Source organism: Schizosaccharomyces cryophilus (genome assembly GCF_000004155.1).
Source record: "Schizosaccharomyces cryophilus OY26 unplaced genomic scaffold supercont4.6, whole genome shotgun sequence".
Classification (NCBI taxonomy): Eukaryota; Fungi; Ascomycota; class Schizosaccharomycetes; order Schizosaccharomycetales; family Schizosaccharomycetaceae; genus Schizosaccharomyces; species Schizosaccharomyces cryophilus.
In genome coordinates, this window is record NW_013185629.1 from 1 (window position 1) to 14,509 (window position 14,509).

General features: G+C 36.8%; 5 protein-coding genes and 1 non-coding gene across 6 annotated transcripts in view; 3 read left to right on the plus strand and 3 right to left on the minus strand.

Annotated features, from left to right (window-relative positions):
* Window positions 1-565: 565 nt before the first annotated feature.
* On the minus strand, window positions 566-1,698 carry SPOG_05762 (uncharacterized protein; the record flags this gene model as incomplete). Its single annotated transcript, XM_013169604.1, has 1 exon — window positions 566-1,698. Exon 1 carries the CDS (start codon window positions 1,589-1,591, stop codon window positions 566-568), a length of 1,026 nt encoding a protein of 341 aa, XP_013025058.1. The 5' UTR covers window positions 1,592-1,698.
* Window positions 1,699-4,505: 2,807 nt separating this feature from the next.
* SPOG_05174 (uncharacterized protein) lies at window positions 4,506-7,593 on the plus strand. Its single transcript, XM_013169598.1, has 2 exons — window positions 4,506-4,596; window positions 4,651-7,593. Exons 1-2 carry the CDS (start codon window positions 4,540-4,542, stop codon window positions 4,993-4,995), a joined length of 402 nt encoding a protein of 133 aa, XP_013025052.1. The 5' UTR covers window positions 4,506-4,539; the 3' UTR covers window positions 4,996-7,593.
* Window positions 7,594-7,637: 44 nt separating this feature from the next.
* SPOG_00887 (glycerophosphodiester transporter) lies at window positions 7,638-9,561 on the plus strand. Its single transcript, XM_013169158.1, has one exon. It carries the CDS (start codon window positions 7,772-7,774, stop codon window positions 9,260-9,262), a length of 1,491 nt encoding a protein of 496 aa, XP_013024612.1. The 5' UTR covers window positions 7,638-7,771; the 3' UTR covers window positions 9,263-9,561.
* Window positions 9,562-9,942: 381 nt separating this feature from the next.
* On the plus strand, window positions 9,943-10,063 carry SPOG_16323. Its single transcript, XR_001203107.1, has one exon. It is a non-coding gene; the product is annotated as a 5S ribosomal RNA (ribosomal RNA).
* A 493-nt stretch (window positions 10,064-10,556) lies between these two features.
* SPOG_00888 (uncharacterized protein) lies at window positions 10,557-12,009 on the minus strand. Its single transcript, XM_013169159.1, has one exon. It carries the CDS (start codon window positions 11,670-11,672, stop codon window positions 11,235-11,237), a length of 438 nt encoding a protein of 145 aa, XP_013024613.1. The 5' UTR covers window positions 11,673-12,009; the 3' UTR covers window positions 10,557-11,234.
* Window positions 12,010-14,042: 2,033 nt separating this feature from the next.
* SPOG_00889 (glutathione S-transferase Gst1) overlaps window positions 14,043-14,509 on the minus strand; it is a gene marked incomplete at both ends in the record, with an annotated part of 1,249 nt that continues 782 nt past the window's right edge. Inside the window, one exon of the mRNA XM_013169160.1 lies at window positions 14,043-14,494. Within this exon, the coding sequence (XP_013024614.1) occupies window positions 14,043-14,494 (452 nt within the window). The remainder of the gene's footprint in view (window positions 14,495-14,509) is intronic.

Consider the following 14,509-nt stretch of genomic DNA (forward strand, 5'->3'; position numbering starts at 1 on the left):
GCACTTGACACACTTGAAACCCAAAGGTCCCCGGCCCCAACCCCAACTTGTGTGTAATTTGTCAAGTCGACTTTATAACTTTATCGTCGAATACCTCTTCTTCTACTAGAGAAATACAAGTCAAACAAGCTTATTCTACTTTTTTTTAAAAAATATTTCAAATTTCAACGAAAACAATTCGTTTGTTGTAAAAATGTTCCAATACAGTGAAATCCCTTTACACTACTCTTTCCAACAGTATCATTGAGTGTTAACATTTTCAGTTCTAGAAATTTTATCTTTTTTCTTTTTACATGTTCTGTCATTTTCAAAAAAGTTAATTCTATACTTTCCTCATTTTTTACAAGTGGTGAACTCTAGTAATTTTCAATTTTCAGCAAAAGTTACTACCCTACCAGCTTAGTTGCGTTATAAGCCAAGAACCTTTTTTTTATTTTCAGACATGAAAGCATAAAAACGATAAAATATGAACGAAAAATCATAGTAATTCTCTATAGTCGACTGTCGGTTTATACTATTTTAATTCTATAGTTTAAACCAGAATCCAGAAACAAAACATCTAATTTTATGAAGCAACAACCTTTCCATAACCCTCAAATGGACCCGTCTCCTGCATAATCAAAGGAATTTCATCCTCGGCCAGCGAAGCCAACGTCTTCTTCTCCTTGGGCTCCCACCCCAACTTTCGTAGTCGATTTGCCCTGCTTCGCGAGTTCGTCCCTACCACAGCATCTGTCCACTTCCCAAAAAGATCCCCGTAGTTACTGACAGGAATAGTCCGGGGAGTAGAACTCTCGATCTTACCCGCCTGGTGAAGCACGCGTCCAATTTCCGCCGCACAATCATTCCATGACAACTCGTTGCCGTTCTCACAGAACCAATATGGGTTCGGGAGGACCTCCTCGGGCGGAGTCCGCTCTAACCAATCCAGGAGTGTCAGATACCCCCGCGCTAGGTCCTTAACATGAATCTGACTCCAGACTGACCGGCCTTCTCCAACCTGGCCTGCGTAGCCGTGCTTCTTAGCATACCGGACTAAGGTAGGGAGCTGGATAGACAATCTGCCAGAGAGACCGACGCCGTAAATGAGCGGGGGGATCATAATGGCAATTTTAGCGTGCTTGCCGACGATCTTCCTGCGACGCACAATCGCTAGGTCTATGGTGCGATGCGGCGCAGAGTCAGGGAGTGCGTCGATGTCTTCAGGCTTGTCATCTTCAAAAACCATATCGCTCTTGAACGCTCCCGCGCTATTGTCGCTTAGGACGCTTGCACCGCTGGTGTGGATGTAAATCGTTTGCAGGTTGTTTTTAGCACGCTCCTCCAGCCCATCAAGGATGGCTTCTGACGATGGTAAGTGGTCGGCCGTTGCCGTATGGAAAACAATATCGCTGACAGAGACTTGCTTCTGAATGAGGGATCTATCATCCAGAGACCCGATCACAGTCTTTATACCCTGGGCGTGGAATTCGGCGGCAGTGGATTCCCTGCGAGTCAAGGTTGTTACATGGTAATTTCTTTGCAAGAGGAATTCCAATATCTGGCCGCCAATATAGCCTGGACCAAGGAGGAAAACAGATTTCTCAGACATTATTATAGTTGTCGGATCGGGGTGTCTAAAGTAATAGGGTAATATCTTGGAATCACATCCTGGTGAATCAATGTAATATATATATATATATATATATATATTTAAAGAGCCGATACGGTTACTTTGAAGTGTAGTAATCGACTTTAGTAATCAACTCCACATGCACCGGATAAGCACATTGACCAAGTTTATAGCTACGTAACATTTGACACCACTGCTAAGTAATGTTTTGCACCGCATAACTAAAGTAATCCACCGAGAGCGTGCACGGAAATACTATACAGATCTCATAATATTATGGAGTAAGTAGATAATCAAGTAAGCAAGCACACACAAACAAATTTCATTCATCCAAGTCTCCAAAGCTAAGACGCCTATGACAATTCAAATGTATATGTATATTTAATTTTATATAAAATACAATCGAATACTCCAGAAGTATAATTCAGTACCAAAAAAAAAAAATACTTGCAACAACAATGCAAACTTGTACAAATAAATTCTTTTTACTCTATAATTCGTCAATTTTTTAACGACCTTTCTGTTTTCTAATTTCTTTATTTTACTGTACTCTATTGTTTTGCTTTTTCTATTCTATTTCTTGTGTTGTTATTTTCAACATTGACATTGTCATTTCGCTTATATTAGAGATGACGTTCCAAGTTGCTGCCTCTTTGTTTTGTATACACAGTTTAGCAGTATAGAGTGGAAGTATATAGACGAAAAGAAGTACGGCCAACATGTAGATAAAAAAGTTTTGTCATAAGGCAATGAATTAATGAAACAAATGAGACAAGTATGCTTGTGACATGATGCATATAGATACTAATTCTTTAGTTATTCGGTATGAATATGTTTAAATGAACTCGTTAACTGTCTATGGCCATACCTAGGCGAAAACACCAGTTCCCGTTCAATCACTGCAGTTAAGTGAAAACGTCTGATGGCCTCGTTCGTACTATGGTTGGAGACAACATAGGAATCCAAGGTGCTGTAGGCTCCTTTTTTTGCTTTCTTTTTTAGAAGTATTTAAACTGCGCTTTTTACTATCATGCCAATGGGTGAAATGCTACTAATAAAAGGAATCACTATGCAACAAATTAAAACTAATTAAAACATCAATCTATAGGGCCGCTAGGACAAAAAGAAACGAGTAAACATCTGAATTTCAAAGCAAAATAAATAAATAGTTGAAACTAATTAGCATGAGGATTAATGAATGCCATGCAGGTGCAAATGCGAATTAAAAGAAATGCACGCGGAAAGAGAGCAACGAATGCCACACAGTACGCAAGAAAATCAAACGCCAACGTATTTCATGGTATCAATTATGCAGAAACGATACATAAAGAAATATAGGAAATAATTTTGAAAAAAAAACATTAAAAACTAATGCGCAAACCGAGAAGAGAAAGGGAAGAACCAGAAAATCCGGGTTTCAAAATTAGAAAATAGAACAAGGGTAAAATTACTACGCATAAGAAATCTAAAGGAAAAAGAGTTAGCTGCTTCGCAGATTTTTACCGCTTTCACCATTCCTAGATGTGTTGCTGCTATATACTGTTCAAAACATTCAGAAGATGGTTCCTCATCTCTAAGACTATTAGGACTATTTGGCTCACTTAAAGATTCAAGAAGTATTACATAAATTGGAAGTTGATTTTCACTCGTCGACTCGGTTTCTTCAAATGTCATGTCATAACCTAAAGAATAGGCAATATTTTCGAAATCCAATCAAACCCTACAGAAACAGCTTTGAAAACCTCAGAAACCAACAAGGGAAGTGAATCCAATGAAAAAATCTACAAATCCAATAAAACTATTCGTTCTTCATTAGCATTGCTTTCAACAGTTATTACTTGTTGATTGATATACCCGAAACCAAGTTCAAGAATAAGTTGCTACAGTGTTTTGAACCTTTTCCAAATCATCCAGATGAGACGAACTGTGGATGTTGTATTTCGGTAAATCACTGTCGGTTACATTCAGACTCCCACCAAGAAGAAGACTTGGCTGGTTTAACAGCTTCCAGGAATTTTTCTTCATCTTTTTCTCTCATTCGTAAAGAGAAAACACACAGATATTTTCAACTACCACTAAAAAGTTGCAGACTGAATCGTGAAAATGGTCCAAGCTGGTAGGAAAAGAACAAGAAATGTGTTTGGACTCTATACGAAAAAAAAAAAGAAATTACTTCATAAAAGCTCCAAAAAATGCGAATTGAAAACGCAATGACTTAAAAGTTTTGCTAAGGCGAAACTGTCATCAACAATTTAGGCTTTTTTGGCGCATTCGCTATACAACCTCACACTTGTTCGAAGCTAACGGCATACTGATACCTTTAGTACATTCCCGCAACATGCTACCTCTTAGGCAACGTATTATTCATTACCATAAAAATATATTACTTTTAGACATGTAAAGAAAAGTATTAATTAAAGGTAGCATAAAATTTATTTTACAGGAACAATCTTTTTTAATTTCTTTTTGCATAATTAGGATAATGGCTAAGCAATCGAGAAATTGTATTGTAAAAGCTTAGCTTTCAGCAATATTTACAACTGGGCAAAGACTGTAGAAAATACATCTTTTGGAAAGTACTATTTAGGAAAACACACAGGTGAACACACCAATTCCGATCTGATCATTGCACTTAAGTGTCCGAGGATCTAGTCTCGTTTGTACTGTGGTTGGAGACAACATGTGAACAGGGGTTCTATAGGTTCTCTCTCCTTGTTGCCTCTTTTTGTTTTTTCTTTTTCATTTGATGAATTTGTCATTTCTTTATTTCCTCCATTACTTGTTTTCCTCTATGGTGTCATGTACGTCATATAAGTGTCATTTCTAATCTTTGCCAACATTTAAAAAATCATATAAATTCTGGCAAGCCATTTAGTGTAATCAATAAAATTTGAATTTTTCATTTTTTTTGTGATTTTATTTATATAATGAATTATTGGCCGTACATTATTGATAGGAGGACAAAGCTAGATTCCAGCACGATGGTACGTATGGAACAAGTGATGAAAGATTTCGATTACTAAATGCTTTATATGTAGCAATCTATAAGACTTGCCAGAAAGAGAAGGGAGTCTGGAGCTTCTGCTGAACCCACCGCTGGTTACAATAGCGGCGCTTACAGTAACGCGTTGAACGGTGAAGTACCAAATTCTTCGTCTTCTTCTTCTAAAGGTATTTACACCTCTACTGAACTCAATTCTGGTTACGATAACGGTACTCACAATGACGGATTGAACGCCGAATTTGCAAATTCTTCGTCTTCTCCTCCTTCTAGAGGTATATACACCTCTACTGTGGGTGATGATGGAAGACAAAATGTCGAACATTCTGAAAAGAGACGATGGTGGGAATTCAAAAACAGGAAAAACTCGTTAGGAAAATAAAAAGAAGGATCATGAAAAGATCCGGCTGAATTGGCTTTTACTCTTATTGAATGGAGTGAAAATATCCTTCTACTCTTGATTACAGAAACTGCTCTAGCATATTTTTGTTTTCTTGTTGGATGCTTTTGAGATTAAAAAAGCTGAGCTGTGAAATTAAATAGTTTCGGATTGGATTCATATCCGTTTACGCTTTTTACATAATTTCATCACTATCTACAAAGTTTAATTGTTATTGACTGGTGCGTGCGTCGTTCACCCATCGGTGTGCATTTGTTTATCATTACAAAAATTGTATCTCTAAACTTAGAAAAGATATTTGGTAAGTCCGTTTTATGAGAGCCTTTGTATGATTCCTGATAGCAGCTTTTCTGTAAAAGGTCGAAAAGGAATAACAATGAATGCTCATGTTATGGCGTGTAGCAATTGATCAGAAAAAAAATTAATGGATCACTAATCCTAAAGAAATAAGCTTATTGGAAGTAAATATTCATCGGTGTAATATTCAATTTTGCTGATATATTCCTTTTACGAAATATAATAAGTAAAAATGGAATAGATATTTACGTTTTGTAGGCGTTCTTGCTCGAAGCACGAATACGCTTGCCATATCTATAAAAGACGAACGGAATAGGCCCCATGTAAGTACACTAGTGGTCCAATGATCACCCAAATTCAGATACATTGGACGAGCAGCGAGTGCCACACTCCCACTAGCGCAATAGCATACCACGGTTGCTGCAGCAAGCGCACTGGGAGGTTGATACGAGTCGATAATTTAATTTACGAAACAAAAAAAAAAAAAAAAATTATGACTAAGCAAATCCGAAAAAAGTACTAGCTATCATAGGTACAATCCAATGAATATGGCCAGCATAGCAAGTCCATGGCAACCAAAACATGGATATAGGAAGGTCAAAGGCGCCAATGAAAAGGGATACAACAGATCTTCAGGGCACATAACAGATCTTTAGTTTGTAGGCCAAGAGAAATTATTTATAAGTTATTGGCGTCAAAAGACCAGCAATAACATGCTAACACCGACTCCAATAAATGACAAACCTAAATCACCATAATTGAAACCGTATTATGCCTAAATAATCGGGTATGCTTCGAAATTCATTTAGTTAATGACGTAAACGACAGTGAAGTAAAGGGTAAAGCCAACGACAATAGGTTCAGTCAAAAAGAGTGAGACTGCCTAATTAGCTGCCTGAAAGATTGCGTTTTTGGGGTCGCGCTGACGCTCATGAATTGTATAGTAAGCAGAATCACAAGTGCTTCCGAATATATTTTGCCTTATAATAAAGGATTGCTTGACCATCAGTTTTAGGAACCAAAAAGAAAATGAGTAGCAAGGCACCCGCTGCCCAAATCATATTGATCCAAAAAAGCCAGCGCCAACGCAGATAGCTCTGAACAATGAAGTCACCAATGAAAGGACTGATAATGAGGCCTAATAACGGGAAAGCGAGAAACCCCGGAAGGAGATAGGTACGCTGAATAGGATCGAATATATCACTCAATGTACCACCGGAAATCTCAAGAGGGGTACATCCAAAAATACCTAGGAAAAATATGATACCCAATAGTCCATATATTTTGCACAGCCTCCGCCAATTTAGAAGCTTATAACAAAGTAAGGAAATAAACAATCAACCTATTACAAATACTACTTAAGGGAGCAAAAGGAAGAGATCCAAAACCGAAGTCAACCAAAAATGTGCAAGAGCCAATAATAGATACAGGTCTAGAAGCATGGAGCTGGCTAGCAGCTTGTTTAACACCAATCGAATATATACTAGAATCAAACATCACAACGATTGTTATAATTAGAGTTACAATATTTTCAGTCTTAGACTTACTTGACGGATTCAAAGGACCATCAGGACTACCTTAAGTTACTAAATAAGATTTAGTTTATGCTCGATTTACCTCTTTTGCTGAATTATACTCCCTCTTTCCAATTCACCATGTCTAAATGCCATGGATACTTCTATCGAAACCACGGATCTGTTGCTTGAACGAGATGTAGCCTTATTAGCAGCATCAACACCGTTAGATAGCTTCGTAGGAAAAGATCGATGAAAAAAGGTTTGCTAATGTTCAAGGTTTGTTCCCGCTCGTCACAACTCGTACAAATTTCACGGTTTTGTTACTAAACAGTACAGAGAGATGTTCTGTAAAGTTGGCAGAGCAAGCTTATGTTTGTGAAGCATTCTAAGATTACCTTCTACTTGTCTCCATTTTTTGTTTTAATTTCTAACTCTTTCTACTTTAAGTAGAATATCCACAAAGTTACCTTCAAGGACGGTTATGCTCAAGCTAGACTAATATCGCTTTTGCTTGCATTGTATTCATAAAGTCTAGGGAAGTTTTTATAGGTTTATCTTTCATGAACTAATTTGCTTTTTTGTTTCTTCTCATATGCACAATTATCAATTATACGTTTATGCACCAAACAGAAAGTACTCCGTTCGGGACCGCACTGAAGTAATGCAATTTACTAAACATGGTTTATCAGATTATATAATATTCATAAAGGTATATTTCGGTAAATTGTTTACCGAAAAATTATCCGGCTATTTCTGCAACAGTAACATCACGTGTATTCGGATTTGACCTATGAAAATGGGAAATCTTACCAGATTTTCACCATCCCTTAGCCTTTCTCTTTTTATCTATTTATTTATTTATTTTTATTTTTCGTTCTTTCGTTCTTTTTTGTTTCTTTTGTTTTTTTTTATTTTTTTATTGTACATTATTCCTTGACTCGTATATGGTGAAAACAAAAGATTTGGACACTTGGACCGGTGAATATTCTAGTGCTTCAGATTCCCAACTGGATACACAAAGTAAAGACGCATTAGACCCATCTACAAATGTGGATAATAAAACGCACTGTAAGGGAACATCAGAAGCGAAAATACCCCACAAATCATGGAAGCAATACGTGCAGGTAGCAGTTTGCGGTACGGCTCTTTTATCAGATGGGTACTGCATGAGCAGTATTGGGACGGTGATTACTATTCTTAAGAAACTTTACCCAAAAGAAACCAAAGCACATCATACTATAAAAAAAATTAGCATGATTTCATATGTCGGTACGATTGTCGGACAACTCTTTTTTGGAATCTTTTCAGATGCGCTTGGGCGCAAAATTGGCATGATTGCATCATCAGCTGTTTTAGTTGCATCTACAGCTTTGTGTTCAGGTGCCTACGGTTATCATGGAAGCATTCGTGGAATGCTGCAAGCGTTGATAGCTTACCGGTTTTTTTTAGGAATCGGAATTGGTGCTGAGTTTGTTTGTGGCTCGATTTCGGCTTCTGAAAGCTCAAATGAAGTTCAATCTGGTGCCCGCCATGCGATCTTTGTAATAGTAACTGACACTGCTACTTGTATGGGACACATTTTAGGAGCCTTAATACCTTATATTTTGGCTTGTATTTTTGGGCAAAGACATCTTAGAATAGTATGGCGACTTTCGATAGGCTGTGGTATTTTTATTCCAATTGTCTTTTTGATATTACGAATTCGTATGAAGGAAGTTAAAACATATGTCTCTCACCGGGTTTCTGCAAAAAAAATTCCTTGGCTTCTCGCTATTAAGATGTATGGGATACGACTATTTTTGCTTTCGATGATCTGGTTTGCGAACGGTTTAATCATATCTGCGTTTTCTCTGTACTCTAGTACAATCATTAAAGGAGTAATATTACCCCATAATGCTTCCATGGCACGAACGTTTGGATGGACGGTGCTGACCCAATCATTTAGCTTACCAGGATCACTTCTCGGTGCATATTTCAGCGATGTGCTTGGGCCCAAGTACTGCCTTATATTAGGAGCATCCCTGCAAGGAATGATTGGATTTTTTATGTCTGGGTTTTACCATCAATTAGTCCACAAGGTTGCTGGATTTTGCGTGCTTTATGGGCTTTTTTTGAGTATGGGTGAGTTTGGGGCTAAATGTAACATTAGACTTCTAGCATCAAAGACTTCACCCACTGCAATCCGGGGCCTCTATTGCGGGATTGCAGTGACGACTGGACGACTTGGATCTATAGCAGGTATTTATTTGTTTGGAGGTGACCAATTGCAAAGGTATTTCTATGCTGCTAGTGGAATCTCGTTTTTTATAGTTCTTATTTCCTTATTTCTTCCAAACGTGGACCAGTCTTGTATTGAAACAGAAGATGAACGATTCCTGCAAGCTTGTAAACTTGGAGGAATTCATCCAATATTTGAACAGAGTGACGCTGAGTGAGTGGTTGAGCTTATCATAAATAGTTGAGTTGGAACGTTCTAAACGTTTGTTTTGATGAACGCACAGCGTGCATGTAGAGCACTACTATTTTTCGATTATTTTCTTTTTTGATGTTCTTACTTTCCATTTTCATTTAATCGTTAATTGCTTGCTAGTTCTTATACGTGCTTTTACTCTTGACTTCGTTCTTTACTTTCAGTTTCTGCATATCTATCTATTTATTAAATGTCACTTCAAAACCTTCAGCATCGGTAATTTTAATATAAATGAAATACAATATGTAATTCGTAAGTTTTGAGATTTAATTGAAGAATAGTTACCAAGTATCTGAAGTGGTATTATCTATAGTAATGGTTCTAATGATGCTGATGAAAATGTTGTGAAACAAGTTTATCAGCTCAGCAAGCAAAATCTTCGTAACTGAAGATTTAGCTGGGAATACCTAGCAAATAATATATTCTCATTTAGCACTTAAGATTCGTTGTTATTTTATTAACCAATTTTAATTATTTGATATTATGAGTTCTATTTCCAATTGTTTGGGTTCGTTTATGTTGATTCAAACAACAATAAACTTTGTAGTATTATAGACACAAAGAACACATAAATGTCGTAAGAAAAACCGCGAGCAGAGCATAAGTATTTAGCTTATTATTTTTAACATTTAACAAAATACGTCTACGGCCACACCTAGGCGAAAACACCAGTTCCCGTCCGATCACTGCAGTAAAGTGAAAACGTCTGAGGGCCTCGTTAGTACTATGGTTGGAGACAACATGGGAATCCGGGGTGCTGTAGGCTTCTCTTTACTTTTTGTTTATATGTTTCTATTTTTCCAACAAAAGTCGTTTGGCTGCTCTTGTAGTGACTTGCTTCCTGATTGCCATGTTAATGCTACTCATTTGCTCACTGAACAAGTTGCTATTACTTAGTATTACTACAAACGAAAATCTACAAATCAACTACAGTAAACAAAGGTTCATTAATGAAAATAAGGATGCGAATAAAAGCGAAACTGCTGTGGACAATTGATAATTAAAGCAACATAAAAAAAAAAAAAAAAAAAAAAAATAACAGTATTCAAATATCTGTAATACAACTTTTAGAAGATTTCAACTTCAACGGATTAGTGTACAACAAATCAAATATACACGATTATCTTTTCATGAAATAAAAAGTCTTTGTTGATCATAAAACGGAAGTATTATATTTAGTAATTCATCAAAAACGGCTTTTGCCGCAAAATTTAAGAAAAGCAAAGAAATCTAAAAGAATTTAAACAATAACAGAGCAACTGAAAATCAGACGAAGAAAAGTTGTCTTTCAAACTATATTCAATTGCTTCAGACAACATATAAGTTATATAAAAAAAAGAAATGAAAGTCCTTCAGTCCAAAATTTTAGGAAAGAATCCAGAAATCCAGAAATTGTTTCCTTAACCCAAAATGCATTGACAATTATGATACCAACCATTAGTAGAAGATTCATTACACTAGGGCAACCTTTCAGAAAATAGAAATTCATAAGGAGCACCGGAAATACAGATGCCAGTAAAACATATTTAATTATAAACTCATATCTAAAACTCATATTCACGAATTGGGTTCCCGAGAAATCCTTAACATATAAAGGTAAAACTAGGTAGAATGAACGTTCCAAGACTTTGCCAAATATCTGAAAGGTAATGCTCATAGCAATTAAAGAAGAAGCAATAAGCTCACTTTTTTCTGAAAAATAATCCAGGATAAATTCAAATGGGTATCTAATGAATGAGTTCATATTGTACATAAAAAACCAAAAGGAAATGTGAAAATAAAGGGGATTTTTGAGTTTTGACGACAATTTTTCCAAACTGCAAGACAACCAACAAAAATGGACGTTAAAAAAGAGAATATATCAAATGTTTTGTATTACGATGTCAATATTTGCAAAAGTCTGTTCTTCTCTTTTAGTGTGTATTAGAGCTTGATCCTCATGGACACTTATACAATTCCAAGAGGAAACCAAGTTTGTAGGTTCTTGGTACTGAGTCAGTGAAATAATCTCGCATGTGCTTTTGAAGCAAACGATAATTGTTCAGAAATTGCTTGACCAGGGAAACACGACTATTGACTTTCGAAGAACGGGTTCCAAGAACATTTGAAGGAATTGATCCTTCATCCTTACCCAACTCAATGACATTTTGATAGAACCAAAAATGTCGCTTATTCCAATCATCCAAGAAAACACGTTTAGCGGTTACGTACTGAACCTCTGAATATACAGAATAAGACCTAGATATATAACTTGGTTGTTCTAAGGATTCGGAATAATTAAATGTTAGAAAAGGGTGAGTGGAATGTTTTGGATGAGGTTTGTCAATAGTAAGGGTTGTCTTTTCATGAACTGAATAATTAAAAGGATTACTCATTTCCAAGGGTCGACTGTACACAACTTCTGAAATATTAAGACATGTCTGGCCGTAGCTTATTTAGCCCAAATTTGAAAATTTGCATTGTCATAATAAGAGTAAATGAACATGCTATAATATATTAAAAAAATTCTGACGAGCCACATTTTCGCCAACCCATCTATAAAAGAAAAGAGTTAGTAACTTCCTGAAGTAAAAAAGTAGCGACTCATGGGAGCAATATTAAATATATATTTGATGAAATCCGTGTTGTCACAAGAAGATATATACGATAGCAATGCTCATTATATACATTGAGGATGACACGAAAAGAGTTTCGGTATGCAAAACTACTGAGTGCTAAGCGAAAATACCAACAAAAAAGTAACCAACCATGAAAATATATTTTTAAAATAGTGTAACTGGGACTTTTATGAACGTCAAGGGTGACAAATTCTACAGAAATTTTGACATTGTTTGATTCTCTTTCTTACCACTTATATTCTACGTGCGCTTGAATCTACTATGATTTTATTCATTTGCAAGTTATCGTATAAGAAATTGAATTAAAAGGATAAATAAAGTGAATCTCTCACGTGCTATACGTTTCAATGCTTCATGATGCACTCGAAAACCATCTGTCGTAGTATTCTCCTCCTGCGCAGATAATATTCATAAACATTGCTAGCCTGCAGTCGCTCAACGACATTCTTTCCGTTATAGCTCAGTACTTTACAACATATGTTGCTGCTATATAACCTACATCTGAGCAACACTTGAACGTATAACCTGTAGTCAAAAAAATATGTCTACAAATAGTAAAACCCAAAAAAAATAAATAAGAAACAAAATTAAGAGAAAGGTGTACCAACTGAGGTAGACCAATAAAAAATATAAGTTTAATAACTGGAAAAGAAGAGGAAGCGACGTTGCAGGAAGGAATCAAAATCCTTAACTTAACTAAAGAAGAGAACAGCTCTACTGGCATTGAACCCGGATGAAGAAGCAGCATGGTTACTGGTAGAAGAATTCGTGCTATTGGCACCAGTTATCAGCTATGGGTATTATAAGAATTCGCACCTGAAGTGAGAGTAAGGGATGTGGCATTATCCCTCTAATAAACAGCGCCAGAAACACTGCCCTCAGCATCACCCTCTACAATAGGTGTAGGAGAGGCCCTTTTGAAAACAGCACCAGAAGCGGAGCCTCCAACGTCACCCTCAACAATGGGTGTAGCCGAGGTACTGTTATCCCGTTTGAAACCAGCACCCCAGACAGCACCTTCGGAATCCCCTTCAGCAATAGGTTTTGGAGTCTCTCTCTTGAAAAAAGAACCAGAAGTGGAGCTTCCATCGTCACCCTCAACAATGGGTGTAGCCGAGGTACTGTTATCCCGTTTGAAACCAGCACCCCAGACAGCACCTTCGGAATCCCCTTCAGCAATAGGGCTGGGAGTCTCTCTCTTGAAAGCTACTGCAGAAGCATTTCCTTTAGCGATACCGCCATGGGGATAGGCAGAAGAAACTCCCAGAGCCATCAAAACAAGGCTGATCAAATACGTGCGCATTTTCTGGTTACTACCAAATTGTGAATGAAAATTAAGAAAGATATGAAAAAATATGGTAATGAAGGATGACTTTGGTGGAATAAATCAATATTAACAACCAAGATGTCCTATCTTTTATACGAATATTACATGTCGCAATTTGAATTTTCATTTTTATCAATTTCCGAAATTTCGTCTAATTATCGCTGAAGACAAACAAGCGCTAGAAAAGGCTCAGTTGCAATATTCTGGTTCGAAAACACTATGGTCCAAGTCATCGCGTTGCCACTTGATATAATATCCAATACCTAGGACTCATAATATATGATCTATGGGGTGAAACGTAATGTGGAATTTTACAATTTCATTGGGATACGATGAACAATGATGCCAAAAAATAAACTCAGTCCTTACTGCGCCTAACGGATTAGCTCAATTGGTGGCACCATAAGAATGAACTTATTTCATTCAGCCGGCCATGAAACATTCGCAAGGATGAATATGCGTATCCGAAATAAAGTTAAAAAAGATCTTTAATTTTCATTCTTACCTGTGCACCGCGAATTGAATTTACCACCCGCAAATGATTTTCAATTTTTGCGATTATTATACGTCTCTTTTTTATTTCGCGTTCTAGTTTGTTAAGGATGTATTAACATAACTAGGTTTATTCATCCTACAGGAACTTGTTTTAAGAGCTAATGGTCATGTCTAATTTTGGACTTACTAGGGAACAGTAAAAAGGTCATTTATTTGTAACCGGATTTCATAAAACCTAGGTAACTATAAAAAGAAAATTAATTTCGGATGAAAATTCCCTGATTAAAGCTTGCTTCCTGATTGCCTTACTGTTGAAGAGCTTGTTGTCGTTCCGCTATGGTCGCAGCGACGGCGGGACGCTCAGTAAGACGTTTATGCCAAGCATAGGTCTTGGGGAACTCCTTTTCGAAGTCCAATTGTGGAAGATCTTCTTTGAATTCATGCCTTCCTTTTCCAAAAAGCGCAGGTAGCAAATCGTTCCAATTAATAAAAGACATGTCGGCGATCGTGTACTTGTCAGCAACGAGATAGTCCTTGTCTTGGAGAATACTTTCTAAAACACCGAGCACACGCTTTATTTCATTCCTGTATCTAGTAATGGCAGATGCAACAGGTTCTGGATGGTAAAAGTTAAACCAGGATGCTTGTCCCCAAATGACACCTTGACCTGAAGACTGGAAAAACAGATACTGAAGCAAATGATGGTACTCTGGATGATCATGAGGCAACGAAATCTTTCTTTCCTTGTTGTATCTGTCTGTCAAGTATGCCA

Coding starts and splice junctions, on each gene's coding strand:
- SPOG_05174 (XM_013169598.1), top strand. CDS start 4,540: ATGAATTATTGGCCGTACATTATTGATAGGAGGACAAAGCTAGATTCC. Junction 4,597..4,650: donor AGCTAGATTCCAGCACGATG/GTACGTATGGAA, acceptor CTTTATATGTAG/CAATCTATAAGACTTGCCAG.
- SPOG_00887 (XM_013169158.1), top strand. CDS start 7,772: ATGGTGAAAACAAAAGATTTGGACACTTGGACCGGTGAATATTCTAGT.
- SPOG_00888 (XM_013169159.1), bottom strand. CDS start 11,672: ATGAGTAATCCTTTTAATTATTCAGTTCATGAAAAGACAACCCTTACT.